This window comes from Littorina saxatilis, linkage group LG9 (genome assembly GCF_037325665.1).
Source record: "Littorina saxatilis isolate snail1 linkage group LG9, US_GU_Lsax_2.0, whole genome shotgun sequence".
Lineage (NCBI taxonomy): Eukaryota > Metazoa > Mollusca > Gastropoda > Littorinimorpha > Littorinidae > Littorina > Littorina saxatilis.
This window is the reverse complement of record NC_090253.1, coordinates 17,223,541-17,235,799: the sequence shown is the minus strand read 5'-3', so window position 1 is coordinate 17,235,799 and position 12,259 is coordinate 17,223,541. Positions and strand designations below refer to the sequence as shown.

Genomic DNA, 12,259 nt, shown 5'->3' with positions numbered 1-12,259 from the left:
TATAAATTTATTATATATGCTTGTGCCATTGTGTGTCTTCTTTTCTTATTTGTTTTTTTTATTTGGTTGTTACTTTTGTTCTTTCCTTTCTTCCTGCTGGACACATTCAGCTTTGTGCCGGTTTGTTCCTTTCGTGGGTTTTGGACACTGACTGTCTCACACACACACACACACACACACACACACACACACACACTCACACACACACACACACACATCGCACACACATATATACACGCACACAAAATGTTTGTTTGAAATTAAGTTTATTGATATGAAAAGGTAAATGAACACAACCGTAGTGTGCGGACTTGTATGTAAACGTTCTCCTCTCACTCATCCTTAAAATCAACAATAATAGCAACACAAAAGTGACGTGTTTACAAAGTGGAGTTTGAAAATAGTGAGAACTATACAGGCACTATTTTCGCAAATCTTTTACACATGCTCATCATCTAAAAATCGTGAACTAGTTTCACAAAAGTAAAGTGGCTACGAAGTTTGAAAATATAGGGAGAACGAGACAAATCTTTTACACAAAAAGTCATCCACATTAAACTTTTTACAAAAAGGAAACCAGAACAATAATTTAACGTACATTCGACAAAACAAGTCAGTTAGTAACTAAGTATGTGTGAGCTTCTAGTCTACTGTAAATATAAACATAATTTGCGTTAATCATAGATAAAAAAAATGTTAACAAATTGTTTTCAAAATGTGATAATGTTTGTGCTGAACCAACCTTCACATAATCCCCCAGCTATCTCAAATTTACTTTAAGACCTAATATCTGTTTTCAATACAATCAAGTTAAACAAGTATAACGATATGGTATTCGTGCTTGCGTGTATATTTCTTCCTGTTCAGTAGTAATATCAAACATGGGCTTAAGTTTATTCATGGTATATACTGTACGCTTGACGTTTTGCAAACAATTTTAAGTAGATATTAAGAATTCCATTCATACTCACTCCACTCACAAAATGTAAAATATAAAGTTGGACAAATATTGCACAATAATTCACAATAAGCAGTGTTTTTAGGTCAGAAAAACGGAGCATCCCACCAGATTTGAGCAACCAGAATTCTGTGAAAAATAAAGGGAGACCACTCACGTCCCTTTGTTTCTTAGGCTGTTCGTGCTTTGCCTCATTTGGTGATGATACTATCAGAATTATGTAACAGTTCCTGACAACTGTTACCTCCCTGGACCTTTAGGCATTTGTTTCCAAAAATTCACGATTCTTTACTGTACTTCCGTAAAACTTTATGACGACGATTCCTCTTCGAGACGATACACAAATCAGTGCTTTAAATCACAATCAGCGATGCTCAACTAACAGGAATTAATGTTAATCTAGATACATATCTTAATACATTAACTACTACTACTCTTTTCATTGTGTACACATATACATTACTCAGTTTGATTGCTGTTGCAGCGTCTGAAATGTTCAGGGCAGTTTCAAGGGTAGTTAACCCTCATTTTAAGCCGCATGCGCCCTTTAAAGTTACTCTTGGGTGGCTGTGGTTCTTGTCAGTCGCAGCCGTCCTCATCTTCCCCTCCTGTTTCTGAGCCAGAGTCGTCCTTTGGAATGAAAACTAGACATAAGTAAATGCTGTCCTACGTCTCTACTCGATCTACATCGTCTGCAACAAAAACAGTTTACACGCGTAAGCAACGAAAAGAGAAAGGAGAGTACCGTGCAACACAAGGTAAGATATATAAGGTATACCCGCTCTTCAGTCCTGTTAGCGGTCATAGCCTATAGCCTACCACCACACAGCAGATCTATGACATGTTGTAGAAACACATTTTTCCATTTAGACATATACCACAATTCAACAGCCAGACTGCTTTCTGTGCAAAATGCGAGTTTTTATTTTTGCTGAATTTAATTTCGTAACTGAAACCTATACGTCAATCTGCGAAATTTCGTCAGCAAAATATTCCTGCTGCGTTATAGGAAGCAGCCGGGCTGTAGAGTTTAGGTGTGTGTGCAAGTGGAAAGATGCTCTTGTCAGTTGTAGGCTAACGCCTGAACAAATCTGTGATAGTGAGCATGACTCAGTGCTTACAGGAGAAGGAAGGGGGGGGGAGGGGGGGGGGGGGTAGAGACGGAACATACTACATAGAAAGCTGGCGCGGGATAGATATGTCGGCAGACACGTTCTGGGCACACAGTCACAAAGCAACGAAGACACACAGCCACAGCCAGCCTGTCACTAACCCACCCTTGTCAATATGCCAACATCGACCTTTAAAAATGTGGAAACACAGCGACAGAAACGGTCTGCGCACCAATATGAATATCGTCAGAAAGCAATCAGTGCGGAATACTTTCCTAGTTGTAGACATCAACAGCGAGAAGACCATAGCAACAAGAAATTAAACGGCAGAAAACGGGAAATAGGACAGTAGATACAGACAAAATCTCTCTCATGTTTATTTGGTAAGCCGGGCTTGAACAGACGAGGCGGGCTCCTACAGTTACTGAGCACCGCCTCTGACTCCCTAAATCATTATTGCCCCCTCTCTCTCTCCGCTCTGTCTCTGTTTTGTTTCATGCTAAACAGTGTGTGTGTGTGTGTGTGTGTGTGTGTGTGTGTGTGTGTGTGTATGTGTGTGTGTAATCAGTCAGTGTAAATACTCCACCGCAGCCCCCCCCCCCTTTTCTTCCCCAACGGTTGCATTTTGCTGTTTCAATGTATGTTATAACAAAAAGGACTTGGCTTGCAAGAAAGGTCCCTCTGGACCTATTGCTTCAGTTATGCAGTAACTCAGTTTTCGAGTTCAAGTTTTTTCTCTCTAACGGCAAACAGGCGTTATCTTGCCCTAAAATAACAACAACAAAATAATAACACGACATGCATGCACACCACTCAAGATGTAAAATCCGCTCTTCTCACCTCGTCCATGTGACAGATGTGGGTGACCAGGGCGGAAGCCTGGCTCATGGAAGAGCCATACTCCAGCACGCGCACACCCTGCGGCAGGCCAGAAAGATTGACCCCTGGATCAGCCTCTGAGATGAACACCGTCACGCCCTTGCTTTGCAGCTCTGCGATGGCTTTGCTCAGAGCTGAGTTGTCCACCTGCGAAAGAGAAACGAGTTACGCTGTGTTTTGCTGTAACCGGATTATAAGCAACGAACAATGACTGTTAAGCTTGAAAGGGGGGTAGAGACGGAACACATACATAGAAAGCTGGCGGATAGATATGTCGGCAGACACGTTCTGGGCACACGGTCACAAAGCCACGAAGACACACAGCCACAGCCAGCCTGTCACTAACCCACCCTTGTCAGTCAATATGCCAACATCGATCTTTAAAAAGACTTTACACAAGACTGCACGAGAACTGAAACACGACATCCCCGTCCTCGCCCCTTGACCTTGACCTTGCCGAGCAAGACGACCGGAGCCTTGAGATCCTCAAATACTATACGAAGACTGAAATGAACCGGAACACCCACCTTGGCCTTGCCAACGAAGATGACGGCGATCTTGGAAGCTTGATCTCTTGCTCCGTTCTCCGCGGTGAAGGCCCGAGTGGAGGCGTGGCTGACGAGCGTGGGCAGGTTGTTGCGGTCGTAGCGGTTGAGGTGCGCGCGCATCTTGCTCGTTTCTGTGTAGGCGTTCAGCGCGAAGCCAGCGTCATCCGGGCAGTCTCCGCTCACCACTCCGTACTGCAAGGGCATAAAATAGGGGCGTTAAAGCATGACTCCGTTAGGAAGATAGGACCGTAGTTGTAGTCGAGGGTTGCGCAATCAGCCTTTACGACGCGAGAACACTATCACAGGCTAACAGTCTGCATAGTTAGCTTATTTGACAGCGACCCTCTTAGTCTCGCCCGCACTGTTTTGCGCAACTACCAGACGTGACTTACGGTTACGTTAACGTTAACCACGATTGACTTAAAGTCTGTAGTGACGCACACAGAACGCTGAGTTTAGCAGGGAAGCTTTTGGGTTAGCTGCTGAATTAAAGATTTTGCTTTTGTTTTTGGAGCTGCATAAGGATTTTACAGTAGCGAACGAAGACCTATCAGGCAGAATGGTTTATTGGGCAATGTGCAGAACAGACCTGAAATCCTGACTCAAGCTCCTTAAAGACCTATCAGACAGAATGGTTTATTGGGCAATGTGCAGAACAGACCTGAAATCCTGACTCGAGCTCCTTAAAGTTCTATCAGACAGAATGGGTTTTTTGGGCAATGTGCAGAACAGACCTGAAATCCTGACTCGAGCTCCTCGTTGTTGAGGGTGTGCGAGATGAACTGCGTGACCCAGCTGGTGGAGTCTATTCCAAGGCTGGCCGGGCTGAAGATGAAGTTGATGTCACTGGGGTACTTATCCTTGCAAGCTGCACAGAGCAAGGGAAAAAACAGTGAGTTCTGGGGGTTCAATATCTGTAGCTTTGAAGATGATTGCTGCTGTTTAGTGTTATTTGATTTCTCTAGTGTCCCATTCGATGGATAAGAGAGAGACAACGAATATAAGCTGTAAACGACTTCTAAAGAAAATCGTTTCAAAATCGACCTGCTCATTATGGCCCTGAATGGCTTGTAAATAAATAACTAAACACCATCACAGTAATTATACAAGTGGAATGTGTGAAAATAGGGATTGTGCCCATTTCCTTTTTTGTGTGTAGAGACTTAATAGTGGTATCTTCGTTTTCTTCTGCGTTCGTGTGTTTTTACGCGTATGACTTTTTTTTTACCCCGCCATTTAGGCAGCCATACGCCGCTTTCGAGGAAAGCGCATGCTGAGTATTTTCGTGTTTTTATAATCCACCGAACTCCGACATGGATTACAGGAATATTTTTCGTGCGTACTTGGTCTTGTGCTTGCGCGTGTACACACGAAGGGGGATAAGGCACTGTATGTTGACCTGGGAGATCTGAACCCTTAACCCTTAACCCCCCGGGATTCTAACCCGCGACCACGGCCGATGTCTTATCCACTAGGCCACTGCGCCCGTCTTTATTGTGGTATGCTTTTCAGTATTTTCTGGTCTGAAACGTTTTCAAGACTATATATACTGTTGCAACCACATTTGTTATAAATTAGATCATATAACACGAAGACACGAATCAACGGCTTATAGTAAACTAGATTGAGTAAGTGGAAATTAGATAGCACCAGCCTTCCTGTGCTTCAGACTTGTAACAAAATAGAATTATTGAAGGAAAGCACGCTTTTCATCCTATTATGTGTCAGCACAAGTGAATGAGAACTACTTCTAGTTTAATCCACTTATTAGGTATACCTCGGGTTGTGTCGACGATCTAAAACCTTACATTCCAGTAAGGTCAAGAATGTGCTGTATAAATGGCAGAGACTTACGTTGCTGAGGGAGAGGGGTGGTGGTGGGCATCGGAGTGGTGGTAGGCCTGGGCTTCACTGCAAAGACAAAGATAACAACATCAAGTACTGACAGCCAAACCTGATTTGACACACAGAGACATATAATCTGACAGACAGTACAGACAGTCTAAAAGTAACAGACAGGCTAGGCTGGTCAATTTTCTGTCTGTTTATTTTTCTGTGTTCTGAAATAGTGCAGCTATTTTGAATCGCACATGGTCACCCCCAAAGACTAAAAGTAACAGACAGGTCGGACAATTATTCTGTCTGTTTATTTTTCTGTGTTCTGAAATTGTGCGGCCATTTTGAATCGCACATGGTCACCCCCAGAGACAAACACCCCTCAGACAGGCAGGCAGAGAAAGACATAGACACCGAGACGCATACAGACAGAGGCACACATACGGTTGGTTGGTTGGTTGGTTGGTTGGTTGGTTGGTTGGTTGGTTGGTTGGTTGGTTGGTTAGTCATTGTTTTTTTGTATCGTCTCTACAACCTATAGACCACCTGGGACCGATGCAAGTTTGCTTCCTTTCTCAGTGGCAAGCGTACGGACACACAAACAGACAGACCAATAAGCCACTCACTGACGCAGGTCTTGTGGGCGAGTTGCTCTTTGACGTTCTTGAGGTCATCATAGCTGTTGGCTTGAATGACTCGCTCCGGATCCCCGGCGATGTTGAGCAGCTCCGTCTGCGACACGGAGCGGCCAACGCCCACAGCGAATATGGTGATGTTCTCTGCTCGGGCCTCTGCCGCCTGCTGCTTCGTCCACGATCGTCTGAACACCAAGAAGAAAAGTAAAGAAACGTGGTCCAGGAATGTTTCTCGTCGTTTATTTTTTCAACTGACCGTACTGATCGTATTCTAGACAATCATGCTTACAGAATACGGCGAAATCGTATGGGTTCCCAGGTCTGTTTCTAGTCTACCGATGCACACATCCACTGCTTACTCACGGACACACACACAACGCTCTCGCTCCCCTCTCTTCTGCGTCGGTCGCTTGTTGGTTGTTCATGCCCCTTCGACCTATATTTGGCTATTCGGGACCGATATCTATTTTGGTGCCTTTCTCAGTGTACACGGTGAAAGTCCTGAGTTTCTCGTTGAGATGATAAAGTGTTCTATGTCTATGTCAAATCCGTGTGTGAAACTGCAGTCGAACCTGTCTAAAACAACCACCCAAGTTCGGACCGTAAGTCAGTGGTCGTTAAAGACCGGTGGTCGCTGTGGAAAGGTGAATTACATTGGGGGGAAATCTATCGGGGATATGTCAGGGTGGTCTCCGTAGGCAGGTGGTTGTGATCGTTGTGCATTTATTTGTCCAAGAAGAAGCAAGGGTATTCACTCTTTTAAAACCCACACACACCCGACAGTCATTTCCGAACATCGTCTTTTTGAGAGAACTCTACGTCAAGATGGGGAGAGTCGACAGGAACATTTTGTTTTTCAAATTTTCTAGCAAAGTGTTGGTCAAAAGGAATATCAATTGAGAGAAAGAAGAAACGTCTAGAGAGTTACTATGCCAGAGTAAAAGCCAAATGGCAAAATGTCTAACCTTTGGGAGTTCCCGTCCGTGAGCACGATAACAATCTTGGGTGCCCATGACCTTGTGTTCTGCATTTGTTTCTCCCGCATGTGTTTGATGGCGTCACCCGTGTCCGTGCGCGTGCCAAACCGGAACTTCATGTTGACCACGTGATCCAGAACTTCATCTTTGGTTTTGTAGGTGGAGAAGTTGAAGCTGTCCTGTTCGTACACTCCTCTTCCGAAGGTCACAGCTGCTACACGTACCTAGCACATAGCACGTCAGCCACGGTAAGATTAATATCACATGAAACACATCTACAATACTTCAACACCACAGTAGAATATGGAAACCGCTTATAAGGATGGTACTAGATTTACAAGATACTACCTCGCGTTGACAGGGAAATAAGTGTGCGACTCGAGCGCTGTCGCTTTCATTGCGTTGTCTGCACTCGTTTTTCTGGTTTTTTTGTTTTGACAAATGTAATAAAAAGTTATAGGGTCGGCCCCTAAAAATAGGGTAGGTCGGGTTACCGTAACCACACCTATTTTTTGTTTAGGCCTTAGCCGTCGTGAGACAAGTTTCACGTGTGAACGTCTAGAATACTTGAACAACACAATGGGACATGGACACCGTGTGGAATCCAAGCTGTTTGAGATGATCTCAGTTTTGTACGATACTACCACACGCATTAGTATGAAAAACGGGCCTGACATTAATTTTGATGATTGTTTATTTGTCATTGTATTCACCGAAGACAACATCAAGAGAAACTCGCTTCTTTTTGGGGGGATGTTTTTGTGAATACATTTTCATTAACGAAGATTATGTTGAAAGTAACACAGATGCTTAAATGTGAGTTTCTAAATGAAAACAAACATGTAGAGTTTATTGTGAGAAACAAGCAGAGCCAATACAATATTAAACGTTTAGGTTTTTTAAAGTGGATCATCATCATGCTAAAGGGATAGGATTAGGAACACTTGACACGAAAATATGACGTGTTCGATGCAAAAGAAGTTAACGTGGGCCAACATAAATTTGATTTATGATTTGGTTTATAGACTGTCTTGGTACATGTATATCATATAAGTCCGAAAGGATAACAGAAATGCCTCAGACAGTGCGAGTCGACCTTTTTGTCTCGTTGAAGTTTGAACCTGTATGCTTTGCTTGGCCCAAAGGTGCTGCACTAGCGTAAAACAACTTAATCTTCTTTAGGACTTAAAATCCAATGTTAATGGGAACGGCTTAACTTTATTTCGCTTATCGATGAAACGAGGCTTCACACAAGTGTGCCCAATTTCGCTGTACATATTTATTTCTCTTATTTTAGCTGACTACATCGCCGTGAGCTCTTCTGAAAAGGGTTGATTAATTATTATTAGTAATTATATATATTAAAAAAAACATTATTTTTTTACCTCATTCTTGCCAGGTCCGATGGTGTAGTTGGACAAAAAGTCTTTGAGAAACTCCTGTCCTGTCCTAAAGTCGTCTTTTGGGATACTGACGCTGGAGTCAATGACGAGACCCAGTTCAATGGGATCCTGGTTGCAAACACGAATGTAGTCTTTTAATTCCTCCTTGCTGTAACGCTTTTCTGTAGAAAAGAAACAGCACGAGAACTTTAACAAACCGTAGGTGATAATTTAAAGAAGAAACAATAATCCGAGAAAAGAAAAGGGACTTAGCTTGATTGCTAGCAACCAAAGAAAAAAAAGACAAGAAAGAAAGATGCATAACAACTCGCGTACACATGCACTAAAACAACCACACACATACGCATGCATACCCGCGCATGTACGCGCATACACGCACATATGCACGCACGCACGCGCGCACACACACACACACACACACACACAAACACGCACGCACGCACGCACCCAACTGTTTGGAGTTCATGACCCTACGTTTAGGAAGATATCCTCAGAGGGGTGTAATTCGGATTTTTGTATTGGCATCTTCGTAACACACATACCTACAATGAACTTGTTGGTATTGACAGAAACAAGAAATTCCTCCGAGGTAGGAAAAACACCCCCGTTGGTCAAAGGGAAATAACCATTCTCACTGCCACCAACTGAGAAGGTTATTTCCCTTTGACCATTAATATGTCCCTCTATAAGTCCTTGTAGAATCTTAATCCACCAATAACTCCCTAACCGTGTGTTTGACTGGTCCCAATTTTTGTAAGGACCGTCTCAGGAATGTATAGAACCTGTTCACCAAGTTTGGTGACGATCGGTCCGTTCATTCTTGAGATCTATATGCGAACACAAACACACAAACACACAAACAAACAAACAAACACATCGAGCGAAACCTATACACACCCCTATACCGGGGGTGTAAAAACACACAATTTTTTTGGTTTCTTCCATAAAAATAAGACATTGGGTTGAATCTATAGGAGAGGTTGTTTACACTGAGTTATGAGTACACCATCATGGCTTATACATAACGAGTTTACCAGCACACACACAGATGGAAAAACTCTACTCACCAACATCAAGGAGTTCCACTAGGTCTATCAGGTCTCGGTAGGTCGGGTTAGACAATACCATCTGCAATAAAGATCCACAAATGAAAGAAATCCATGTTACCCAGAACACTTGAACTTAATACGGATGGCCACTACAAATAAAAAGTATTCCCATTGTCGTTTCATTTTCATTTGAACATTTCACTTGATATTGTTCGGTCTTCCTTCATTTTCATTTCGTATCGTACTTTCCCAATGCTCAAAATACCTCCTTGCCATACTTTTTTTGACAGCTGAGCAAACAAACAATACTAAATACGCAACATAAGCATTTTTCGTTGTGTGAAAGAAGGGCCTTTTGCGTGTAGATATGACGTTACCGAGACATAATTCTCTATACAAAAAAACACGGTCGGCAAACAGTGTTCGAGGAATGCAAAGTTGCAGCAGTGTTGCCATTCCATTTCGAAAGGGTTATCTTTTCAAACATAGGCCACGTAGAAAGGTCACCAAACTGCCCTTATGTAAAAAAAAGATTCACTTTAAAATGTCATTTGGAGCCTATGCAGAACTTTTTTTTTATATTGTATTCTTCTTTCCTTCGAGTGTAGAAATGTTGAAGCGAAATAAGGAGAGAGTATTCAAACCAGCCACAGAATAAAACGTTACGATTGCCATTGCCAATGGAGAACTAGCAGATAAAGCGCGTTGATTCCTTCGTACTTTGTTCATTTTTATTTATTGTTTCTTTAATGAACCTAACTGATAATTTCATGTAACTTTAATTCAATAAATTCTTTTTTGGGGTCAATTTTCTTTCATTTCAGCTATTATTCCATTTTTGTTTCACTCTTCAGTATCCGAACAAAGTACGCGGAAAAGAGAAAACTGCATCACGAATGTTCAATTAAACTGTAAGTATTTGCAGTTGCCCCCAAAAGTATAAAATTGCTGATCATACAGAAACTATGTTTTACCATATCACCAATTACATGTCTGTAATAGGAACATTTTCTGTGAGGACGTAAAGATCCCCTAGTCATACAGAAACATGGATACCGTGAGTCAGATTTCCGTTATAAGAAAACAGCAATCGAATAGGTTTTGTTTCTGTTCACAATTAAGCAAAACAAACATTGCAGATAATGTAATAGAATAACAGGACAACGTAGACGTATGATGTTTTTATGTTAAGTGTCTTGTTATGTCCTGTTCCTGTCTCAAAAATGCAACGACAAAAGAAAACAAAAACAAAACAAAAAACACCAAAAAGCAAGTAACAAACAAAAAGAAACACAGGAAAACTTATCTGTTTCACTCTATACGGAGCAAATACTACTAATAAAAAAAACAACCTGAAAAAGCAAATGAAATGAAAATAAAACTAATAAAAGAAGAATTTAAATCAACCCACCTGAGACAGAAGCAACACCGGCAGAGCAATCACGGCCAACATCTTCTCGTGTAGTCTCTTGAAACTTCAAGCAAATCCAGGAAAACAAAATTGTACACCGATACCAATGTATGACTGTGCAGTCTTCTCCGCGTTCCTACAGCTAGTGAAGTGCTCCTCCGTTTACTGTCAAAATGTCACTGTTGTTTGCAAAAACTTTCAGCAGTGGCAGAACAGGTTCTGTATTGGAGACGACTCTTCTATGGAGCTTTGGATGAGATGCTTCCACTTCTGCAAACACTCGTATTTATATGGCGCACGGTCTCTCCCACTCCACGCCTCACATATTTGAATCAGAATCGTGCAGTAATGAAGCTTCATTCATATAATATTGCGCTAATCTGGCCTTGTTTGTTCAGTTGAAGTGGGATGTCTTCCTGTCGGATATACGCGGACAGACGACAGTTTATTTCGGGAGCGGGAACCGAGCCTCCTAACTCTCCTTCGGCGTCACTCGGTGACGCTCGCCGAAACGGGGTCGGACTAAATCGGCACAATCGGCAAAGTTCGGGAGTGCAACCCGCCGTGATATGACCATATTAGGAAATACTCGGTGCGCCATCAACTGCCTCGGAGATAAAGGCTCTTTTAGTGAATGCACGACATTGCAGGAACGTTGATTGCTGACAGTGTAGTGGGAAGGTGCAGACCTGTACAAATCGTCTGCAATTAACGCAATAATTAGAACAATCCTAACTCCCACTTCTACGATTTCGCTTTTGAAAGACAGAGGTTGAATGTTCCGCTGTTTGAAACGACCTGAAATGGCACACCAAAAACTTCTAGTAGTATTTCTGGATAATGTCATTGTGTTATGGCCCCACGTCAAATCACAGGCCAATACAAGCAGGAGGGGTTGGGGGATGAGAGGGAGAGACCAAAGACAATTAAGGCATCCCCTACCGAGTAACGACGGATTCATCATGCTTAATTGGTCACTACTTCATTGGCAACTTACTTACCCCACCCCCATAAAACATAAAAAATGAAATAAAATAAATACTCCACTAATTACAAAGCCCCTGTTTTTGTTATCTAACTGTAGTGTGTATTTAGTGTCATTACTTACATTAGCGAGATGTGTCTTGTGAAGCACCGAGTTACGGTAATTTAGAGCGCAAAGTGTACTCACTTGATGGACTAATTGTCAGCTAACGAGGGCCACGGGGGTTGAAGAATGATTATCTTCATACGATATTTACGACCCAGTTAAAAAAAAACAAGTCGCGTAAGGCGAAAATACAATATTTAGTCAAGTAGCTGCCATTTTTCAGCAAGACCGTATACTCGTAGCATCGTCAGTCCACCGCTCATGGCAAAGGCAGTGAAATTGACAAGAAGAGCGGGGTAGTAGTTGCGCTAAGAAGGATAGCACGCTTTTCTGTTCCTCTCTTTGTTTTAACTTTCTGAGC

At 42.4% G+C, this 12,259-nt stretch overlaps 1 protein-coding gene across 2 annotated transcripts; it reads right to left on the bottom strand.

Annotated features, from left to right (window-relative positions):
* Positions 1–249: 249 nt before the first annotated feature.
* On the bottom strand, positions 250–11,218 carry LOC138975445 (collagen alpha-5(VI) chain-like). Of its 2 annotated transcripts, none has more exons than XM_070348132.1 (10): positions 10,809–11,218; positions 9,416–9,476; positions 8,331–8,509; positions 6,934–7,169; positions 5,960–6,153; positions 5,352–5,408; positions 4,232–4,365; positions 3,477–3,689; positions 2,911–3,096; positions 250–1,588 (listed from the first exon to the last, which is right to left on the bottom strand). In XM_070348132.1, exons 1-10 carry the CDS (start codon positions 10,848–10,850, stop codon positions 1,538–1,540), a joined length of 1,353 nt encoding a protein of 450 aa, XP_070204233.1. In that variant the 5' UTR covers positions 10,851–11,218; the 3' UTR covers positions 250–1,537. The 2 variants fall into 2 exon arrangements, with proteins under 2 accessions (XP_070204233.1, XP_070204234.1); XM_070348133.1 differs by having other exon boundaries at positions 250–1,650; positions 10,809–11,205.
* Between the last annotated feature and the right edge of the window lie 1,041 nt (positions 11,219–12,259).